This window comes from Trichosurus vulpecula, chromosome 1, assembly GCF_011100635.1.
Source record: "Trichosurus vulpecula isolate mTriVul1 chromosome 1, mTriVul1.pri, whole genome shotgun sequence".
Lineage (NCBI taxonomy): Eukaryota > Metazoa > Chordata > Mammalia > Diprotodontia > Phalangeridae > Trichosurus > Trichosurus vulpecula.
The window spans coordinates 290679791-290704410 of record NC_050573.1 but is presented as its reverse complement, the minus strand read 5'-3'; the positions used below and the strand labels follow the sequence as shown (position 1 = coordinate 290704410).

Genomic DNA, 24620 nt, shown 5'->3' with positions numbered 1-24620 from the left:
ACTACACACATCTGAGATATTATATTCAGTTCATGGCACCCCATTTTAGAAAAGATGATGTTACACTAGAATCTTCAAGGGAAAAGCACTGGGAAAGGAAGGGCTTCAAGTTCATGTCTTTTGAAGATTGTTTGAAGGAACTGCCATGGTTAGCCTGAAGAAGAGAGAATTAGAGGAGTAAGTGGAGATATGATAGACATCTTCAGGTATTTTAAGGGCTGCAATTCGGAAAAGGAAAAGGATTTACCCTGGAGGGTAGAAATTGGTAGGAACAATGGACATCTAGAAGTTGGCAAAATGTAAAGTTTAGATTTTTGTAAGGAATTTGTGGATTTTGAAAGGAAAACCTTCCTGACAAAGGTATCCCAAAATAGAATGGACTATCTCTATAGACCTCACTGGACATCTTCAAGCAAGGGCTGGTTGATCACTTGGGGGATATGTTGCAAAAGATAATTGCTTAGATTTCGACTTGATGGTCTCTGATAATCTTTCTAACTCTCTCTTTCTGTGTCTGTTCTTTGGTCTGGCTTATCAATCATTTCTAACTCTGTTTAGTCTTTCCTAAGTTGGTAGTCTTATGTCTGGTCACCCATTTAGAGAGTGGATCATAGATTGTATCTCACCCACCCCACGAGATCCAATCATGACAATCATGGGCTTCTCGAATACAGCCATACCCCTTATACCTATTGTCTCTCAACATAAATGTATTCTGTTCCTTTCCAGTGCTACCCTCCTGGGGCTATGCCTAGGCCATCAGGGCCATTATAACTTGGCCAGCCAGGTACGCACAGATACATGGCAGCAGCTATACAAGCAAAATTTGCCCCTGTTCTGAAGCTCCCATCTGTCCTATGGCAGGTGTTAAAACTCTTTGCTCCATTGTATCTGATTTATTGCTGGTAAGCATCTCCTCACTCCCCCCTCTCCTCCCAACTTTCTTTTCATTTTCATTGGGACCAAATAAGTTAGCTAGGTGCTGAGCAAGCAAGGATAATTGTGATTTTCATCCTGTCCAAGTCACCATTATCTTTTTTGTTTTTCTTAAGGCATTCGGGGTTAAGTAACTTGCCCAGGGCCACATAACTCTTAAGTGTCTGAAGCTGGATTTGAACACAAATCCTTCTGATTACAGGACTAGTGCTCTATCCACTGTGCCACCTATCTGCCCCACCACCATCCTCCTTGTTGTTCAGTAGTATCTAACTCTTCATGACCCCTGTAGACGACTGCCTGCCAATACCGTCCAGGGGTTTTCTTGGCAAACATACTGGAGTGGTTTGCCATTTCTGCCTCTAGTGGATTAAGGCAAAGGTTAAGTGACTTGCCCAGGGTCACACAGCCAGTAAGTATCTGAGGATGGATTTGAACTCACATCTTCTTGACTCTAGGCCCAGTGCTCTATGCACTGAGCCACCTAGCTGCCATTATCATCCTTTTTAGTTGCCCAGATTCACGACTTTGGTTTTTTCAGATTAGTTAGCCAAATCTTGTGATTTCTCTCTCTACAGCATTTTTCATATGTATGTCCTCTCTGTTCACACAAGCACCACTGTAGTTGAGGCCCTCAAACCTCTTACCTGATCTATTGCAATCTCTTAACTAGTCACCCTTCCTTACCTTTCACCAATTTCTCCAAATCATGCTCCATGCATCTGCCAAAGTGATGTTTCCTAAAGCTCAGATTTGACCATATCACCACCCTACTTCATTAAGCTCTAATAATCTCTTATAGACTCTAAGTTCAAATTTTACGTGATTTTTTTCATGTTTTTTATTTCTTTTTTTTGTGAGCTTTATAATGTACACAATTTAAAATGATTGGGTGCATGATAAAAAAAAAACTTAGAGTCTTTTGATCCATGTCATGTCTCCATCTTTTCCACAAGAATAGGATCTGTGCTAAGAAATCTAAGTACACTGTTACTATAGTATATACCTCTGATCTGTCTTCTTTAATAACATACGTCTACTCATGCCATTCTTAGAGGAGAAAAAAGGTATTTACTCACTATGTCTTGGCTTTGAATTAAAATTTCATCTCTCTTTCCTGGTCTTCAGGGATCTGGAGCCTTCCTTTTTAGCTTTATCCCTCTACTCTTCAATTCAGTCAGATGGGACTATTACCTGCCCTTTGAGCAGTAGTCTTTCCTTTCCATGCTTTTGATTAAGTTGTATACTTTCTCAACTTTCCTCACTCTAATCCCCTCTGAATTCCATCTTCACCACTGTCTGGAAATGACCTCTCTCATACTTCTTTTGGCACTTTGTGGAACAGCACTTAAATATGTGTATGTCAATGTTTTATGCAATAGTTATCTGTATTTGTCTCCATATTTAGCTATGACCTTCATGAGGACAGTGCCTGTCTGTTTTTTATAAACTTTATACTTTCCCTGCACCAAGCATAACTTCCTGCATGTTTGTTGAGTGTATAATTTGAAGGGGCATGTATTATCTCTTTATATTGATATTGGTTTTATGAATTTCTTTCCTTTTTGTGAAGTATAATAAGGACCATCTATGACGTTAAAAATGTCCCTGCTTATGAGCAAACTGGAATATGTATAACTTTATAATTTAATTATTCATATAGTTTGGAGGTATGGTTTTTTTTTTTTTTCTGAAATCCTGGTAGGAGGTGGTAGTATGTACTATGGTAGCTATTTTGTAGCATCCCAAGGTTTACAGTTCATTTTCCTTATAGCAACTCTCATAGATATTACACAAGTATTATCCCCATTTTATAGACAAGGAAATTGCATTAAGAGAGATTAAGGTGGCTTGGATAGGATAGGCTATACTTCACATACTTTCATAGGCAGGGACTGATCCCAGTACTTAGCACTCTACTTGGCATATGGTAAGCACTTAATAAATGTTTGTTGACTTGTCTCTCCCAGCTCTTAAGTCCTTCATTGTATGAAGAAAGTGAGTTCCAGAGGTATGACAAGGCCACATGGAAGCAACTCAGGGAGGTTCTGAGGGGTTTGCTGCGGTAGTGGAAGAGTCTTATGCTTGAGGCGCAGCTATGATACTTCCACCTATATGACACTGGAAGAATCACTTCACCTCTGGTCTTCCTGAAAGTTGGAAAGAACCTTTGGAACACAGAGTGTCAGAACTAGAACACAGTTTGGTGTTTATGTACTCCAGCCCCCTCATTTTTAAAGGAGGACGTCAGAGAGCAGAAGGAATGTGCCTAAGGTTATACAATTCACTTCAGTGACTATTAAACCTCTCAGAGGTGTACTGTGATAGGCCCTGGGGTACAAAGACAAAAACAACCCTCCTTCTAGCTTTGTTTATGCTTTCAGTAGCATAAGATTCCACCCAGGTCCTCTGACTTCAAATCTATAATTATTTCTATTAGTAACTTCTGTGTAAGAGTAGTAATAATGAATGGTTCCCATTCCTATACTGGTTTGACTTTCCCATATAATAGTCCAATATCTTCTCTAATAAGTAAAAGAGTTAGAATGTGATGGAAATGAGAGGGGATACTTACATCTTATATAGAGGAAAACAAAATAGTTTTGACTCAAGACCACATAGATAATAATTGTCATCACATGTGATATGAACATAGGTCTTCTGATTCCTAGTCTGAGGCTCTGAAGGCTCTAGTGTGATGTTGAGTAAAAGATACTTTGGCAGATTTCTTCCTCTTTGGACATATTTCATCATGTGCAAAATGATGAAACTTGGATGAAACTTGGACTGGGTGATCTAAAGGGCCATTCTGGCTCTAAATCCTATAATCAGAAAACAGCATAGAAATATGATCATTGTGGACCTTTAAAGCTCTGAGATTCTATGATTAATCATTCTAGGCTACAATTTTTCCATGTAAACTGAGGGGCTTGGATTGATTGATCTCTAGTGCCCCATTAGTTCTGAAAGCAATCTACTAATATTTTTAAAAGGGTCATACTTAGGAACAAGGAGTTGGCCATGAGCATGGTGACAACAGCCCAGCTCATTATAGGTTGATGGAGAGAGGCACTTTACCTGCCATGTAGGGGACCTTTTTGGAAGCTGAAGAAAGGTAATTGCATTGAAGAAATGACCACCTGAGACCACCCCTCCAGAGAGCACTGAGGGAGATTTCCATGCTCCTGAAGTAGACCCACTGAACCCTCCATCATTGTAGAACAGAATGTAGAGCTGTTGTTAAGTTTGAAGATTAGTTGTACAGTTGAAATTTCCAGAATTAGTTCAGTGAAGAGGATAGGACAAGGAAAAGGTTTAACCAAATTATGTCTTCAGATTGTTTTCTAGTCTGGAGCAATGTTTTAGGAAGGACTTCAGCAAATCAGAGTGTCCAGAAGAAGGCAGTTGTGGTCAGTTGAAAAGACTAAAGATGCTTAACCTGGAGATGAGAACTTTTTGAGGTTGATAGTTCAGATGTCTTAAAGATTACCATGGGCAAGTTTCAGGGAGGCAGATTTGGATGATGTAGACAACATTTTTCTAATGCTTGGTGTCCCTAGAAATGGTATGGAGGTAAGTGAGATGTATTATAAAGGAGATTTCTACTTAAATAAAGTTTAGACTCGTTGCCCTCTGGGGTCCCTTCTAACTGTGATACTGGGATAAGACATATGCGCTTTCAGCAATTTAGTCATCTTATGTCGTAAATTGCAGGGAATAGTGTGGCCTTTTTATTAGAAGTTTTGGAATCCATATCAAATTATGGCTTCTATAATGCCTGGTAGTTTGTTTCTGCTTGTGTCAATATTAGGTGTATAAATTGCATTATTCTTTGGTTTCATTTGCTATTATCAAGTATTTCACCTGACAGCTGAACTGTATGTATTGGCATGTCTTCCCCCTTGGCATGGCCTGAAGAAAGTGATGCCCTTAATCTGCTGAGATCTAAATAGTACTTGGTAGGACATAACTAAAGAAATATCCTATGAATGGTGGCTTTAAAAAGGTATGGTGATACTTTCTAAGCCTAATGAGACCTAAATGACTTTTTGCCCCTTTATATTTCAGAGTTGGTTTCTCTTGTCCCTTTTTTGTGGTTGTCTTTCTGTTAACAGTTGACAGCCACTTTTGTGGTTTGACTCTGCTGTTTTGCCACTCTTATTTCATCTGTTTACTTTTTTCCTTCTTTCCCATCTCCTTACCCCTTTGCTTCTCTCATGTTTCTTGATTTTCATATGCCAACTGGCTTGAATTTTTTTTTTTTTGCCCATTATCACCCAGTCTTTTCCTTCTGGTCTGCAAACTGACCAGAAGTATGTGTAGCATAATATTTTGAATTTTCAGCTTCCCTAAGCTGTATGTATTGGTGATAGGATTGATCAGTAACGCTTCTTTAAAGCCACAAGTGCTCTTCTTTCATCTTCTGTATTTGCCACTGTTATCAAATGCTGATGAGTTTGAGGTAGCCAGGTAAAAAAAATTTTCCAAGTATCTTTTAATAGTAATTGGCAATATACATAACACTTAAGGTTTGCAGAGCATTTTACATACATTATCTCATGTGATCCTCACACAATCCTGTGAAGTAAGAACTACAGCTGTTATTCCCATTTTTCTGTTGAGGAAACTAAGACACGGAAAGATTAAGTGATTTGTCTGTGTTAATTTATTAAATATATGAGGTGGGTCTTAAATCCCTTTTGACTCCAAGTATAGGACTCTTCACATCATCCCTCTTAGGCACAGCATTTCCCTGTTTTCTCTCCTCCTAAACCTCTTGAGTGTGGTGATGCATGCTTGTACTACTTTGGAGGCTGAGGCTGGTGGATCACTTGTACTTGGGGGCTCTGTGAGAGAAGCTCTCTGTATGTCCAAATTAAGTGTTAAGTGTTGTAAAATATGATCACTGTCCTATTAAAGTGTTGGATAATGGAAAACGTACCGGATTTGGAATCATTTCTGGGTTTGATTTCCAGCTCTGATAGTTATTGTGTGTGAGACCCTAAACTTACCTCTAATTCATTTATCTCATTTGAAATTAATTCATGGTTTACAGACATAAATGTGAGCTGCTATTAATCCTCTTCTCACTTCCCAATTTCTATTCAGTAAGTAATCTCTAGTAAATGAGTTCCATTTGTAAGCCAAGAAATTTAATTGTGGTGGTTGATGTGCAAGTGGTAATAGGTATACTAAGAAAAAGAAATACTATTAAGTTTAAAACTGAAATTAGACTTCATGAAGAATTTGTGTCATTAGTCTCCTAAATAAAGCCTTGAAAGTCCTTTTTAGAGCACAGTGGAAAGAGTTTTTGGACTTAGAAGATTTGGGCTTGAATCCTATCTCAGACGTAAACTCTGCCATCATAGGTGTGTCACTTAACCAGTGAACCTATTTCTCATTTAAAATGGTCATAATAATATGTTATGAAAGTGCCTGCGGATCTTTAAGCACTATATAAATGTGACGTTGTTTTCAAATAATAACAATAGTAATGTTCATTCTCTAATAATATTTCATAGTATCATCAACTTAGAGCTTGGACCTCAGAGGTCATCTGGTCTAACTCCCTCATTTTATAAATGAGGAAACTGAAGCTCAGTTAAGACCATTTTCCGCTAAGTACCAGCATCTTGTTGCTTGTCCTTGTTTAATTTTAAGTATTGTACCTGTTTTCTACTATTTTACATTTCAGAGGTGTTATTTTAGCTATGTTGAGTGTGGTGTACTGGAAGGAGCCCTGGATTTAGAAATTAGACTTCTAATTTGGCTTCAAATATTGGTTCTTGGGGATGGTCATTGAACTTCTCTGAGCCTGAGTTTCATCTTAAATGAGGGTGCTGATTTCTAAGGACTTTTCTTGCTGTAAAGCTTTTGCTATTTATGATTATCATCAATTATCCCATTACTTTCCCTACTGCTTAATTAAGGGGGAAATGTCATTTTTCCTACTAATTCCATAATGCAAACTAATAAAAATTCCTATTATAAAATGACAAAACTAGTCAAATTGAAAAGGAAGAAAGAAATGTTTCAAAATAGCGTTGAAGAGATGTGAGGGGGCAGAGGAGAAGAAAGGTTAAGGAATTAGAAGAAAAGCTAAGAAAAAGGAAGGACCTCAAAGAAAAAGTTAACATTTGAGAAATATCACCAAATAAAGAAGTCAAAACACTATTTAAAAGCTTGGTGTAGTTCCTGCTTTTATTTTCTCTGCCTGTTTCTTCTAAATTCTAGCCACATACATACTTGCTGATTTAATGAAAACCACTTTGTCTTTCTGAGTTAGGTATGGGAGGGAAAAAGAGGTGGGTATAAAGATAGGGAGAATAAGGGTACTATTCCCAAATGGAGAACTCTCATTTAGAATTTAAGTGAATTCTACTTAGTATAGAGAGTAATGAGGAGAATTTTAGGAAGTTGTCTTCAAAGGAAAAACTAGTTTTAGGCGAATAAAAATAATAGCAGTATTATGACATAGTGGATAGAGAGCTAGCCTGGAAGCTAAAAGACTTACGTTCAAGTCCTGCCTCTGCCACATAATATCTTTGTGACCCTGGACAAGTTAAATAACCTTTCAGTGCTCTAGGCAACTCTCTCAGACTGTAAGTTGACAGAGGAGATGCCATCCTGTATTGGTAAAGGGAGTTGTCATCAGGAAGTTCCCTAAGCTAATGAAACTACAAGTCCAGTTCCTGTCCCTTATGATAATGCTCAAGAGAATTTGGAAAACGATATGTTGTAATAAGAATAGATCAGATTCTTTATATATTCTATTTTGTATGGTTGTTATACCTAACTTGGCATTGACTTACTGAAAGGTTTAAAGTCTGTTACTTGGCATTATGTTATAAGTCAATATTTCTAGGCATAAATGGAGAATTTGATTTGGATTTTGGTGTCCTTTAGAATCATAAGTGTTAATGGAATTTTATTCTTTCTTAGGTCATGTTTACTGGTGACAATATTCCTGTACATCCTCATGTTTATAGCAATGGTCATATCTGTTTATCCATTCTAACAGAAGATTGGTCCCCAGCGCTCTCAGTGCAATCAGTTTGTCTTAGCATTATTAGCATGCTTTCCAGCTGCAAAGAAAAGGTAGGACTTTTCAGTATTATTCAAGATAATACTTCTGCTTTCAGATTAGGTAAATAAAATATTTTAATATCTAATTAGTTTTTTAAAGAAGGAAATGTGCTTTTGATTATAAACTATAGGGAATGTTGCTTTTCTATAGAGGAATAAATTGAAAATTCTTTATTTTTACTTTGCCAAACCTTTTGCTCCGGATCAAAGGTTAAATGGATTAGAATGTATTGTTTTAAATAGGCCTTATACTGCTGCTCTTGAGTCGTGATATTGAATTTTATTTCCCTTAAAGCATGCTTAGAGCAAAGTGTATAGAAAGTTTCCAAAAAATCATGCTGTATAGCTCCCCTCATTCACCACCAGTGGGGCAGTCAGACACTTTCTTTTCCTTCTCCCTACTCTCCCAAGCCTCTAGATTCAATTTGGTTCTCCCAACTCCTTCCCACAATTCTTTATGGCTACACAGAGAGGAAAACTCTTTTTACCCTGAACCAGCATTTTTTTTTTGGTGGGGATGAGGGGGAGGAGGGATATGGAGAAGGTAGATCCTCTTTGGCTAGTAGCTACACAGATTATTTGGAGCCCCCTTTTCTCCATTTCTTCCCTCTTCTGAGTCTCCTATTTGACTCTCTGGGAGAAAGTGATAAAAAGAGTACTAAAGGAAGAATAAGTTGGCCAATTAAGATATTTCATATTGAAGACCTTTTGAGTCAGCTCTAGGAATCCTAGAAGTTCCCCCATCTCAGTTTTGTGTGTGTGTGTGTGTGTGTGTGTGTGTGTGTCTAACTTGTTTCTGCTTGAAGATGAGGGGACAACAGAATATTCATAGATTTTTTTCCCTTGTGCCCCAGGTGAATGGGGAAACTGCTGTTTTACACACAACACACACACACACTCTTTTGTTTATATGAGAAAACAAATTTTAATCTTTTTTTAAGATTAAGAATAGGTTTTTGCATGTTCTCTAAATTGACGTCCCATACTACCTTTGTCTTTAAGGGTTTTTCCCTTAAGATCTTTAGATCCCTCTACTCTTTGGTCCTTCATACTGAGATCTTTGCCTGTATCCTTGATCCTCTTTTGCCTCTTCCAGGACTTTGCTCACACTCCTTATAATCTGTCTTCTGCCATGGCTACTTAACTGAAATTATTCTTTGAAAGGTCACTAATGACCTTTTTTTTCCTTCCACTTTTCATCCTTAATTTCACTGTAGCATAATACCGTTGGCTACAACCTTTTTCTGGATTTACATTCCTTTTTGGCTTTAGGGATGCCAGACTTTCTTCTATAACTATTCTTAATCTGCCCCATTATTCTTTAAGGGTGGGTACTTCCCAGAATTCTGGCATTGGTCTCCTTTTCTTTATTTTTTGCTTAGCAGTCTCATTCACTCCCATGGATTCATCTCTCACTTGTACATTAATGACTACAGACCTCTATTTCTAGTCCTTCAGAGCTCCAGATCCTCACTGCCTATGTTTATAGGACATAATCTATTGGGAGGTATCAATAACATAGCATGTCCAAAATCAATATAATATTTCTCTGTCTTCCTCCTGTCATTATTTCTGGGAGTGGTATCACCATGCGCTTGGTGTCCTACATTTAAAACCTTGTATTGTCTTGGGTTCTTTCTTCTTTCTTACCTCTTATATGTAATCAGTTTTGGTTAGAGTCCTGCCTCCTCTTGCCCATCTTGCTTATTGCCACCACCTTGGTAGAGGCCATTACTCTAGCAATAGCCTCCAACTACTCTTCCTGTCTCTTTTTTTCCTCATTCTATCCTTTATGTTGATGTGACTAATCTTCCTTATTCATAGAACTTTCATTTGCTCAAAATTTTAAATAATCCTCTGGTGCCTTTGCATTAATTTTCACATTCCTTTGCCTGGCATTTAAAGTCCAGTGGTCTTTTGATTATATGATGTGCTACTATGTGGCACCAGGGGCATCATGGTACAATCAGAGCGCTGGCCCAGGAGTCAGAGGCTTTGGTTCAAATCTCACTTCTTATATTTGCCACCTGTGTAATCTGGGACAGGTGATTTTTACCTCATTGAACCTCACTTTTCTCAGCTGTAGGACTAGGGGAGGGTCGGACTGGATAACTTCTGAGATCCCTTTCATTTCTAGATCAATATGCTCCTTATAATTTCTCCCTTCCATGTGAACGTATCATACATTCAAACCAAATGGGAATACTCTCTATCCTCTGGCCACATCCTGTACTCTCTTGCCTCTGTCCTTTTGTTCAGCTTTCTTTTTTCCAAAATGTCTTCCATTCCTCTCTTTATGTATTGAATTCCCACTCATACTTTAAATCCCAGTGCAAAGGCTACTTCTTCCACAAAGCCTTTTCCTGATTTTCTGTTCTCTTTCATCCCCAATTCTCTGCAACTGAAATGCACTTTGTTTCATCATCAACATCAACAAATATTTAAGAGTTTACTTAGTATGTGCCAGTTACTGTGCTAAGAGTTGGAATAAAAAGAAAGGCAAAATTACAGTTCCCTGCTGTCAAAGAACTTACGTTCTAATAGGAGAGACAGCTGTAAACAACTAAGTATATACAAGATATATACTGTTAATGGGAAGCCCCAACAGGGAGAGGGGATAAGAGGAGGGAAGGAGATAGGGAAAGAGGTAGTGTTGAGAAAGGTCTCTTGGAAGAGGATAGTATTTGAGCTAAGTCTCGAAAGAAGGCAGAAAGTGGACATGAGGAGCAAGAACATCCCAGGCATGGAAAGATGGACAGTGAAAAGAAAAGGAGTCAGGAAATAGTGTGTTTGAGAAACACCAGGAAGGCTGATGTCACTGGATCTCAGAGTATTTGGAAGACAAAGTATAAGAAGACTGGAAAGGTAGGATGGAACCAGGTGTTGAAGGGCTTCAGAAACCAAACAGAAGATTCTATATTTTTTTCCAGAGGTTATTGGAGTTCATTGAGTAGAGGGGTGGCGTGGTCTTATCTTTTCTTTAGAAAGAGCAGTTTGGTAGATTGGTTTGAGCAGGAAGAGATTTGAAAGCGAGAACAATTAGTAGGCTATTGCTATAGTCCTGGTGTGAAGTGAAGAGGGCCTGCACTAGGGTGGTAGCTTTATAAGTGCAGAGGAGGGGATGTATATGAGAGAGTTTATGAAGGTAGAAACAGTAAGACTAAGCAACGCAGTGGATATATGGGGCGAGTATGAGTGAGTCGAGGAAGACACCTAGTTTTCTAGTTTGGGGGTGACTAGGAGTATGGTGGTACTCTCAATGGTAATAGGAAAGTTTGGCAGAGGGGAGGGTTTGGGGGAAAGATGATAAGTTCTGTTTTGGATGTGTTGAGATGCCAGTGGGATGTGCAGTTTGAGAGGTAAATAGGTAGCTGATGGTGTGAGATTGGAGGTCGGGTTAGGGCTGAATAAATCTGATAATTGAATCCATGGGAGCAGATGATATCACCAAGCAAGATAGAATAAAGGGAGAAGAGAAGAGGGGTCAGGACAGCACTTTAGTGAACACCCATCATTAGTGGGTGTGACTTGGATTATACAACAAAAGAGACTGAGGAATGTTCAGACACAACAGAAAGAGAACCAGGATATCCTAGGGTGATGGACAATATGAGAGATTATACAGGAGAAAGTGGTGTAGAAGAAGGATGAGGATTGAGAAGAAGGTATTAGATTTGGCAATTAATAGATCTTTGGTAAATTTGGAGAAAAGTTTCATTTGAATGATAAGTTTGGAAATGTGATTGCAGAGGTTTTAGAAGAGAATAAGAGGAAAGGAAGTGGAGATAGCTTTTGTAGATGACTTTCTTAAGGAGTTTAACCATAAAAAGAGAGAATTTTTATAGCTTATATATAGCTAGTGAGAATGGTCTGATCAAATGAAGGTTTGTTGGGTTTTTTTTAAAGAATGATTGGGGGAAGGCATGGGTATATTTGTAGGGAGTAGAGAAATAGCCAATACATAGGATGAGATAGAAGATTAAATATAGAATTAGGAATTCTCTGATGAAGAAGACAGGATGGTATGGGACCAAAAATGTATGTGGAGGTATTTGGCAAGAATGGCCACCTCTTCACGTGACAGAGGAGTGAAGCTGACTATAACGGGGGAAGATATCTGAGTTATGTGAGATGAGAAGAGTTTCACTGTTTTTATTAAAGTATGAGGCAAAGTACCCTCAACCTAGAGGGTAGAAAGAGTACTATGAGAGGCATGAAGAGGGATGAAAAGGTTTGGAATAGCCATCTTGGTGAATGGACAGTGAGTTAATTAGGGAGATGTAAAAGGCTTGCCTTGCTACAGTGAGGGCCCAGTTGAAATTATGTAACATAAATTCTTAGTGGCCCCAGGGAGCCTGGTTTCATGATTTTTCCAGCACCATTCAGAAGTATGTGATGATGGAAGACTGCAGATTGTGGGAGTAATCTAAGGTTGAGATTTGACAACGCATGATCGGCAATAGGATTAAGTGTAATGGATGCTAGTTCAGAATATGTTTGCACTTCTTCGTTGTACTCTTATGTTTTGTAATTGGTTTATCTCTGTAATGTGTCATATGATCCTCATGGACAAGCTCCATGAAATTAGGTCTTACATCTTACTTATCTACCTTAGTACCTCAAAACAATACTTTACACATAGGATCCCAAGGGAATCACAGGATCTGAATTGTAGGAGTTCAGGAACAATCTAGTCCAGCCTGTACCTAAACTGAAATCTCCTATATAGAATACCTGGCAGGGGGTAATCCAGCCTTCATCAGAAAACCTCTAATGAGAAGGAGGCCATTATCTTTCGAGGCAGGACCTTCCAATTTTGAATAGTACTAATTGTTGGGAAGTTTTCCTCTTACATCAGGTCTAAATTTACTTTTGCAACTTCCATGTTTTGCCCTTCATTCTGCCCTCAGGGACTAAATAAAACAAGTCTAATTCCTCTTCTACTTGACACTTCCAGTACTTGAGGAAAGTTGTCATGTTCTTTCCCACCGAACCCTTTTGCCCCAACAACAAAAAAAATCTTTTCAAGGCTAAACATCCCCATTTCCTTCAGCTGATCCTGATATGGCCCTCTACCCACCTGGTGGCCCTCTTTATCACTATCCTTCCTAAAATATGGTGTCCAGAACTGAACACAGTACTTCAGATTGTGGTCACAGTACTGACCAGTGTGAAGTAGATCAGTGATATCATCTTCGTACCCAAACATTGTGTCCCTCTTAATGTAGCCTATTACATTGTCTGTCCTGTTGCATTTTTTGAGTTTGCTATCCACTAAAATTATCTGATCTTTTTCTGACAAATTACTATCTATCCTTACCTCCCTTGTCTTATACTTGCCAAGTTGAGAGGTTTTCTTTTTCAAAATCCAGGCAAATAGTTTTTTTACCAGTTCCTTTTGGGTATATTCCATCCCTAGCCAGGATCCTGTTATTTTTGTTTTGGATCAGAGCCTGGAGATCCAAATCTCTTGACACCATTTTTACAATATTATTTTGTACTTTGGTATCTATCCTTAGTTACGTGCCTTGTTTCCATCTTCTTTATGTGTCATTTGAAAAACCTAAGATAAATTGTAAGTTTCCTGTGCATCCACATCCATCTTTTAAAGACCTTTTATCATCTCATTAGAATACTTCTTGTATCTTCAGAATTGTATTCTTGAGAAATTCCCAACCTTATTGAGCTGGATTCCCATTCTTCTTAGGCTGAGTTTTCATTTATGAGATCCTACATATTCTTTCTCCAAATTCTTTGAAATTGGCCTCTCTACCATAAGTTAATGGCTGCTTTGTTACAAATACTTAAGATGAAGTGTCACTTCACTCCAAGTTTTCTAAAATCATTACCCTACCACTCATTTCCTCCTTTTTTGGTAAAAATAAGATCCAGAATAGAATTTCCTCTTTTTAATTTTTCTACCTTTGGAAGGGTGAAATTGTAATTAAGGCAAGTCACAAAATTATCTGCTTTGCTTTTGGCAGATACTTAAATAATTGAAGTCCCCTATTATGTCTCTTTGCCAGGCTTATGATCTGTTTGTTGAACTCCCCAACTGTATTTTTTTTTCATTAAATAGTCTGTAGTGTATTTTGGTGCCTAAATATTTCCTCTTTCTACTTCTGTTTCCCTCTCCAGTTCTTAGATTTCTTAAGGTACTTCTAAAGGTACTCCACATCTCCTCTTACTTGTCTTTTTTTCCTTTGGAATAAATATGTGCTCCCAGAGCCATATTCCAGGTATAAATCTTATTGCTTGTTAAACTATACTTGAACATTTCCATATAAACATCTGAAAACATGGCTTTTATTAATGGCTTCTTTCTTAAATTTTATCTCCTGGAACTTTTGGATATGTACAAAGCTATTTGTAGCTATTTTCTGTGTTATTTGGCCTTCTTGTTAGACATGGGTAATTATTTGCTTCCCCCTTCTGTTTCCAATGAAAAGAATTATGATTTTATTTCCAAAATTCCAGACAAAGACATTATTTCTGTACTTTGTTAGATGTACTTCATCCCTAGCCTGGAGCCTGTCATTACTTCATTTTAGGCTGTTTTTAACCAGCTTCTCCCTTCCCAAATCTTTCTTTTTTCTTCTGCTTTCCTTGGTTCCAGGGAGCAGCAGTGATGAAAACATTACTTACCTTCCCCCCTCCCCCAACTCCTCCTATGATGTTCAGTTTCTTGCCTGAGATTTTGTATTCTTTGCCAGTGTTTTTTAGGTTACTTCTGTTGGTATCATTTTCAGAAACTTCAGTCATACATTGTCTGTATATTCCAGTAAAGCAGGAGACCTACTTGCTTGCCATCAGTACTTGGAGTTGATTAGGTGGCCTAGAGTTAGGAAGACTTGAGTTCAAATGTGGCCTCAGATACTTATTGACACTGTGATCTTGGGCAAGTCACTTAATCTCTGCCTCAGTTTCCTCAACAGTAAAATGGGGGTAATAATAATAATAATAGCACCTCCCTTGCAGAGTTATTGTGAGGATCACATGAGATACTTATAAAGTGCTTATTAGCACAGTGCCTGGCACATAATAGGTGCTTAATAAATCAATCCTCCTCTCCTTCCCTCCTTTTTCACTCTTGCTTTATAGTTTGTCACCTAACAGTACGAGTGGATAGGCATCATAACCGTTTTGAGCACTTCCTTCTGCTAAAGAAATCTTCTTTAAGAATAGCCTTCTATTTGTTGATTATTTCGAGGTGTTTGCTGGTGGATCTTCTCTTGAGGCATTCAAGATTCTTCTCTGCTTTTCCATATCCTTTTTCTTTTTTTTTTTTTTAAGGGAGTACCTCATTCTCTCTAATAAGCTGGAGAGTGGAGGGTTCCTTGTACTCTTTTACTTTATCTTCCTAGAGGGTAGGTAATTAGCCTGCGTTTTGAGCCACTTAGCTATGTCAAAATAAAAACATCACACTCACTGCTTGTACTCCATATTTACTGAGAGTGAGTTCTTTAGTCTGTATTCTTGCTAGTAGTTCCTCCAAAAGAACTGCTTTGGTCAACTGCTTGTGTGGGTGCCTTAACTTTAGATGTCATTCTCCTTAAGCTCCTTAAGCACATTGAATTTCCTTTCCCTCATCTTGATAACTTATTATTTACCTTTACCTTACCAGCCATGTCTCTTTGTCTTTCTGCTCAAGTCCTTCAAATTCTCTTCAAGCCTGCCCCCAAGTCAGTCGCTTGCCAGCTTCCCTTTTAAAGAGTTTTGCATTTGAAATTAACATATCCTGAGTAAGATACCAGGCTTGCAAGTAGGAAATGATCAGCACATGCTGAGATGGTAGGTAACTATAAATAGTTACCATAAAGTATAGGAGTTTGAGTAGTAGAGAAGAGAGCAAGGAACAAAAACATCCTGATGAAAACAATGGATTTATTGAGTCATCATTAAAATGAGGGTTTAGACTAGTTGATTTCTAAGGTTCCTTGCAGTTCTCATTTTTATGATCTAGTAAGCAGAGGGATATAAAGTTAAAACAATTAATTGTGGGACCATTTGAATGAGGGTCTTTGGGTCAAAGTTATTAGCTTGATAACTTTGAACAATAGAGAGCCATAGTAAATATTTAATAGGCTGAGATTCAAAAGCAAATTGTGGGCAAAATTTATCTTGAAGAGGGAGCAACATAGGTATGGAGAATGGGAACAGAACAGGAAAACCAAGTGAAATTTCAAAGGAAGAATAACATTATTTTGGTGACTGTTTAGAGTTACTTTTGATTTTTGCTCTTCTATCACTTTGACAGCTATAAAGTCTGGTGGTGGGGGGGTCAAATTCATAAACATGCCTGCTTTGTGCAAGGTATTATGCTAAATGTTGTGAGTGATGGAAAAATAAATAGCATAGTTCATTCCCTACAATATTAATAAAGGAGATGGATATGTACGTGAGAACATAGTACAGTAGAAATAGCAATGAATTTGGAGCCAGAGCTCAAGCATCATCTCTGTTGCTACCCATGTAAGCTTGGGCAAGTCATCTGACTTCTTTTATCCTTAGTTTGCACACCTGTAAAATGAGAGGACTGGATTATATGGGAGAAAGGACCCTTCCAGCTCTACATCTATGATCTTGTGATTTTCTGAAATAGTATAGAAATCACAAGTGCTTGGGGGTATGTGCAAAGTAAATACTGTGGAAATTTTAAAGAAAGGTTACTTTTAGTGGAAGGATCAAAGAAGGCTTCACAACAAATATGACATCTGAACTGGGCTTTGAGGATTTCAAAAGGTAGAAGTGGGAGCAGGGAAAAGAAAGCATTCTAGGTACAAGGGTGATAGAGAATATCAGCAAGGGCACAGAGTTGGCAAAAGTCAAGTTTCCTTGTTAAGGTACCATAAAACATGCAAAGGGGCATAATGAGAGAGACAGTTGGAGAGGTAAGTTGGAGCCAGATTGTAGAGAATGAGGTGCTTAAACTTCACTCTTTAAGCAGTTAGAAACCAGTAGAATATGGATTTCTTAAAGGCAGAGACTGTTTTAAGTTTTATGCTTGTATTCCCAGCACTAGCTCAGTACCTTGCTCATTGGATGTGCTTGATGAATGCCAGTTGAGTTGAATTACAGATTTTTAAAGTAAGGGAGGGACATAACCAGAGCTGTGAATCATGGAAGGAGGTAGATGGGACAGTGTGTAGGGAGAAAGAGACTTAAAGGCAGGGAATTTGGTTTGGGAGGCTATTGCAGTAGTACCAAGTGAGAAGAATAAGCACTAGCACAAATACTGAGTGGTGGTAATGGTGAGGATAGTCATGAAAACAAGACAGGAGACAGGGATGAAAGGATTTGGCAAATACTGATAATTGTGTGCAGAGAAAGAAAAGTCAGGTGATACCAAGGTTAAACATATTTGGGAGAACAGTAGTATAATTTAACAGAAATTAGGGATGATAGGAAGGACAGGTTTGAGGGGAAAGCAGTTGAGTTATGCTCATGTTGAACCTGAGATCTGGACTGTATACTTACTTACTTGGAGATATCCAGTGAGCAGTTACAGATGTAAGACATTAAAGCTTGGAGGAAAAGTTGGACCTTGGGGAATTTAGGAGTTATCCACATAAAGGAAATAATTGAAGTCATGTGAGAAGAAGAAATTATTGATACAAGGGGGTCCAAGGTGGAAAGGTTGAGAGAATGGACACTAGGACACAAAGACAAAACGAGTCCCTGCCCTTAATGAGCTAGCTTGATATTGAGGGAACGAATTAGGTATACATATAAGCAAATATGAAAGTTTTGCCAAGTAATTTAGGGTGACAGTAATAACTGGGAGGATCAGGAAGGGTTTTTGTTGAGAAAGAGCACTGGAGCAAAGCTTTTAAGGAAGCCAGGGATTCTAAGAGGAAGGAGTAGATTCTATGACATACAAAGTCATAGAGTTGGAAGATTGTAATATACCTGGAACAGAAAGTAGGTCAATGTGGCCAACGTGATGTGCATGAAGGAGGGAATAGCATAGAACAAGCCTAGGAAAATAGGCAGGAACCAGATTGTGAAAAACAATAAAAACCAAACAGAAGAATTTCTGTTTTGTTCTAGAGGGCAATAAGGAGCCACTGGAGCTTTTTGAGTGGAAAGTGATATAGAAAGACTGCTGCTGCCAAAACATCACTGGCAGCTGTGTGGAAGAAGGATTCAGAAAGGGGAGATTTTAATCAGAGAAGGCTGTTGGAGTGGTCCAGAGATGATGAAGGCCTGAATTAGAGTATTGGCCATGTGAGAAGAGAAAGAATTGAATGGGAGAGATACTGGAGAGAGAGAATTTAAAAGGCTTAGCTACTAATTGGCTATAAGGGATGAGGTAAGCTCCAAGGTTTCAAACTTAGGTTTCTCTGCAAGAACAGTGAAATACTCCCAATAGAAATAGTAAGAGGAATAGGTGTGGGGGAAAAGATGAGTTCTTTTTCAAATATGTTGAATTTGAGATGCTTGTGGGACAACTCATTAGAAATGTCCAATAGGCAATTGGTTACATTGGCCCAAAAGTGCCGCTGGGACTTCAGAGTCAGGGATATGATATTTTAACTGTTCACAACTCGAATAAGATATCATCATTGCCATTAAAAACTAGAAAACAATGACCTATAACTCATCCATCTTTCTCTAATCCTTGTTTTCGTCATCATTAATTTCATTTGATCATTTGACACTCACCAAAATTAATCTTTCCTGCTTGCTTCCTTGGTATGACATAGGCTAATAGAAGCTTATTTTGTGGGTTTTTTTTTTAAACTAAAATTTTAAACCAAAATCTTTTCATGCCCTGGCATGGACAGCTGATTAAGAGTTCAATAACTTTCAGCTTAGTTGGAGATCAGATTTCTGGCATCATCAGACTTCTGGATGGTGGCCCCAAACCAAATAAAGCAAGAAGGCTTTTGAGCATTCAAATACCAGTGCAAGTTCCGGGACTAAAGCACTTTGTTCCTTAGGAGATACAATAGGCCTTTTGCTCAAAGCTTTATTTACCTTCATTTAATACAGAATTATTAGGAAGATTGATTTTCTGATTTCCATCTCCTTCCTTAGCAAATTGAAAGCACTTAAACTAGGAGGAGTTTGGGTGGAAGGAAGGAAGAGAATTATCAGGGGAAGGCACCACAATAACGGATAGTGAAAGAAGGAAGAAAGAAGAAAAATTAAAGAGTAGGCAAAACTGTTGTGTTCAACCCAGGACATAATGGATGTTCATAATGGCTGAGTCATTCAAAGAAGGCTAAATGCATCCCTTCTAAGTCTAGGAAATGTGGATTCTATAAGGATTACCATAACAATGATCAAAATGTTGGTACTTTAAAAAAGGTAGTTATCGTTCTTTAAAGTAAAATAGTTTTCTGTAAAACCATGCTTGCTTGAATAACAGTCAATTTCATTCTGAAATATTTTCAGGTTCCTAGTTTCATTCTTATTTTTCTATAATTATCTTGAATGATAACCAATTGCACAGTTAATTTAATATTATTGAACAAGTCATTTAACCTTTGCTTTAGTTTCCTCTTTTTCAAAGTGAGGGCAGATACTTTACCCATTTACTCTTATTCACAATCCTAGACTTGAAAATTATTTATCCTAAGTATCGAAGGAGATAAATGTAAAAGTGCTTTAAAAATATAAGCATGCTATGCTAATTCAGAGAGTGGGGATATTTCTCCTCTTTACTATTTTTACTTCCTTATAGTTAGTTCTGTGAATGTAACATACTTCCCAAGTGTGTTTTACCATTTCTTTATTGATGCCACACAGAACTGTCTTCTTTAATCCACATAACAAGGAAAGACCTTGATTATCTGTTCCTTAATATAAGTATATACACACACATATATACATGTGTACATATATATTTATGTTTCCTTATTGGTTTAGAGAAATCGATTTGATAGTATGTCTAAATGTGCAGTTTTTAACAGAAAATTATAGGTGGGGGGAAGATACTAATATTCAGTGATTAAATTGAAGGTATGAAGTAGTTGCTATGAAAGGAGGGAGAAGAGGAGGAAGAATATTCTCCCAAACTGCCATCATTGCCTATAAATGCCATTTCCCAGAGCCTTATAACTATGGCCTTGAACTTGGGCATAATTCTTCTGGTCAGTATTAGGTTTTTATGTTCACTTCTTCCTTAATTGCTCTTAGATTCACTATTTCTCTTGTAACTTTTTTGGTTTTGCCAATTTCCCCAAATCCCAGGAGCATGTGGCAGTTAACCAAATGTCCCTGGTCTGCCATTTTGAGGGGTTTTCTTTTCATGTGGAAATTCCAGCATAGGTCATTTTTTTCTATTTATTCTTTACCATGAGCTACTTCCCACTTATATATAGAATAACATGGTATCGAAGCTTTGATGTCTTATGATATGTTCTTGGTAGCATTACGTTATAGTACCACATTGATTTAAGTGGTTCTCAAATTTCCCAAATTCTTTGAGTGATTGGATGTTTACTAAATCTTATTTTAAAGGCATTAACTGTATTAAAAGTCATTTTAAAAAAATTAAAATCAAATCAGTTCTTTACAAAGGGGCCATTGCAATCTTTGATTTCCTCCTTCATAGATGAACGTGTGTGTGTGTGTGTGTGTGTGTGTATGTGCCCACATACATGGTTAAAATCTGATTCTCCCTTCCATATTGGCTGTTCTCTAGTGAGTCTATCTCTTCTCTATCCACAGAACACATGTAACCATATGTAACATTTAAATAATTTAATTACTAATAGTATAATTTCTCAAAATATAAAGCTTTCTGTTCTCTTTGCTATGTCATTGATATCATGTACAGATACATATTGATTTCATGTTCATTCTCTAAACATTACATGCACAGATTTTATCAACTAAGAATTATTCAGCGTGTTTCACTTCATTTCTTTTTTTTTTGAGCTATTTATCCATTTAAACTTTCTGGTTTCAGAGGCGACCACCAGATAATTCTTTCTACGTAAGAACATGTAACAAGAATCCAAAGAAAACAAAGTGGTGGTATCATGGTAAGCATTCAATTTCAAATGACTTTTTTTTTTAAATAACATTTCAAGAAGAGAATTATGTTGCCTACAGTCAAGTTAGTGGGAAGGGACTTATGGTTTGAAATCCTTGTTCCATGGTGTGTAAGGAATTCTTTTAGCAGTTTTGATTGTTTCTTTTTTGCATGTTGAGGGTAAAAAACTTTGGGTTCTAATTGGTGAGCAAAAATAGATAACTATTATCCAAAGGAGCTAAGTTAGAGTAGTGGGTAGAGCACTGGACCTGGATTCAGGAAGACTTCGTCTCTGAAATGAAGATGATAATAGCACCTATTTCCCAGAGTTGTGAGGCTTAAATAAGATAATATTTATATAGCACTTTACAAATTTTAAAACACTATGTAAATGCTAGCTATTATGAGCAAATAAGATAATGTTAATGTTTTGCTCATTTGCCATATATGTAAAAATAAAAAAATCCCTTTGTAAATTTTCAGTTCATATCAGAAATAATGTTGGTGGGAAAAATTGCTTTTATAAATAAAACTTAATTCTTGTAGTATTGATGCTGTGTGTTTTCATTTGGTCTAAAGTAGATAATTTCAATAGGAAAAAAACTAAATCAATTTATGGTTAACTTATTAAATATAAGCTTTCTTTATCCTACTGGCTTCCTCCAGAATTGATGCTTAGGTGTTGTACCTTTTAAATTATTTCTAATTTCCTTAACTCTTAAATATTTCCTCATTCTTTTTCTCTTTGTTTAGGTTGATAGGATTGTATTAATGTTTGAGTTTTTTTATCTTATTATAGAAACTTATTTGTATCTAATATATGATAATCTAAAATCTAATAATGACTTTGTATTGTACCAGTCTTTCTTATAGTTACTGTTTCCTTCTTTACTAAGCTAAAAAGCAGTGGAGAGTCTAGAATAAAAATATTAACACAACTATTTTATTTAAAAATCTGTTAAACTGAGTGGAAACTTTCTGCCCAGTGGATGTCCTTAGATGCATGAGTCATAATTTTGTCAGAAGTAATAATACACTCATATTTCTATTGCACCATAAGGTTCACTAAGCATTTTCCTCCCAGCCCTGTGAGGTAAGTGGTTCAGTTGTTATCCCATTTTGTGGATGGACGGTTTCTGAGGGGCAAGATAGGTGGCAACAAGAAAAGAGCCCTGTGGCTTTTTTCTTCCAGTACATTTGAAAAAAACTTTTGAAGGTGACCTTTGTGTCTATGTTCACTGTCCTTCACAGCTCCATTTCACATTACATTAAAATGTCTCTTAGGTGGGCAGTAGTTGTTGTCCATTTTGGAGGAGAGAGAATTAATAGAATTATTGTTAAGATAAACTTCCATCTTTTGCTATTTTGAGAGGCAGTACAGTTTCATAGAATCAGCCTATCCCATGTAACTCCCTTAAGCTAGGGACTATTCAAGATTGATATTTGTCTCAAAAAGGAAGATCTCTTAACTTGGAATTAGACTTTGTTATTGTTGTTCAGTTATTTTCAGTTATATCTGATTTTTGATAATCCCACTTGGGATACGCCAGTGGTTTGCCATTTCCTTTTCCAGCTCATTTTACAGATGAGGAAATTGAGGCAAATAGGGTTGAGTGACTTGCCCAGCGTCAGACAGCTATTAAGTGACTGAGGCCAGCTTTGAAATCAAGAAGAAGAGTCTTCCTGACTCCAGGCCCATGGATTATGCTTAATCTAGGTCAAATATGGTTTCATTGCTGCTTAAGTAAGTTTTTATGTTCTTCACCCAGGGGGTTGGGGTTTCTACTTTAGAAAACCTGACTCAGAGATCACAGTTTTTTCTTTCTCTTGTGGTACCATTTCAGTATGGTAGTCTCTGTAGTGCATTAGTGCTCAAATGTGTTGAGATTTTCATGTAAAAATTATTTGAGGGGCTATGAAAGTTATACCTGCTTTTATAGATTTTATTCTTTTCCATTTAGAAGGTAATTGTTGGGGCAGCTAGGTGGCACAGTGGATAGAACACTGGCCCTGGAGTAAGGGAGACCTGAGTTCAAATATAACCTCAGACACTTACTAGCTGTGTGACCCCTGGGCGAATCACCTAACTCTGAATGCCTCCAAAAGAAAGTAATTTTTGATGTTTACCTGAAAGCTCTTTATATTTTACTCTTAGACAGCTATATTTAGTCTTAATCTGCTTATGGTCATAGAACTACAGAATTGAAAGGGCATCTCAAAGGTAATCTTGTCCAACTTTTAGGCAAAACACAAATGTTAGCTGTAATTAAGCTCTAACATCCTTGGAAGCATTTGTCCAGTGTCTGAAAATTTTCAGTGGCAAAAAACTTATTCCTTTTTAAGGCCCCCTATATGACCTTTGCATATTGAGCCAAAATTTTGTCTCCATGATCCATTGATACTAGCTATTTCCTCTGGAGATAAGCATCCTTCTTAAAACCTTCTCTTTAAGCTAAACAGCCATAATTCCTTCAATAGATTTTTTTTATACCATAACACACTGCTTTCTACCTGCTCCAGATTGTTAATGGTTCTTATTAAATATGGCATCCAGAACTGTATACACTGTTCCAGATGTGTTCTGACCAGGGCAGAGTACAGTAAGACCATCATAATGGTTTATTTAACATTTATATAATGTTGTAAGGTTTACAGAGTATCTTCCTTTTAGTAATCCTTGCTCTGGACATTATACTTTTCTTAAGGTAGATGAAGACTACATTAGCTGCATTGACTGCTTTGATTCTCATGGAACTTTTAGTTTGGCAAACCCCTTAGATTTTTTCTCATGCAACTTTCTTTTTAGGCACCCTTTCCCCATCCTTTGTGCAGTTCTTTGAAACTGATGAGTAGGATTTAATTTTTATGCTTGTAATTTCTTTCATCTTTCATTCTTTCATCTATCTATCTATCCATCTACCTAAGTTTACAACATTAATTTCCACAAGATTTTGAATTCCAAATTTTCTCCCCATCTCTCTCCTCCCCCCCACTCCATGACAGTGTGCATTCTGATTACCCTTTCTCTCATCTGCCCTCCCTTCTGTCAACTCCCCTTTCCCCCTTCTCTTATCCCCTTCCCCTTCTATTTTCCTGTAGGGTAAGCTAGATTTCTATACCCACTTGCTTGTGTATCTTATTTCCCAGTTGCACTTAAAGCAATTTTTAAAATTTGTTTTTTAAAACTTTGAGTTCCAAATTCTCTCCCTTCCTCCCTCCCTGTCCACCCTCATTGAGAGGGCAAGCAATTTGATATGGCTTGTACATGTGTAGTTATGCAAAACACTACCATAATAGTCATGTTGTGAAAGACTAACTATATTTCCCCACACCCTATCTTGCCCCCTCATCCCATTTATTCTGTTCTTTCCTTTGACCTTGTCCCTCCTCAAAAGTGTTTGCTTCTGATTACCCCCTACCCCTATCTACCCTACCCCAAGCTTTTTCTTGCCTCTTTTATGTGAGATAATTTACCCCATTCTGCCTCTCCCTTTCTCCTCCCAGGATATCCCTCTCTCACCCCTTAATTTCATTTTTTAGATATCATCTCTTCATATTCAACTCACTCTATCTATACATACATACAAACACACACATATGTATACATACATAT

The 24620-nt window shown here is 37.4% G+C and overlaps 1 protein-coding gene across 1 annotated transcript in view; it reads left to right on the top strand.

The window, feature by feature from the left end:
- The window catches only part of UBE2W (ubiquitin conjugating enzyme E2 W), a 110755-nt gene that overhangs the window by 71038 nt on the left and 15097 nt on the right, over positions 1–24620 (top strand). Inside the window, exons 4-5 of the mRNA XM_036740102.1 lie at positions 7879–8034; positions 20942–21017. Of these exons, the coding sequence (XP_036595997.1) occupies positions 7879–8034; positions 20942–21017 (232 nt within the window). The remainder of the gene's footprint in view (positions 1–7878; positions 8035–20941; positions 21018–24620) is intronic.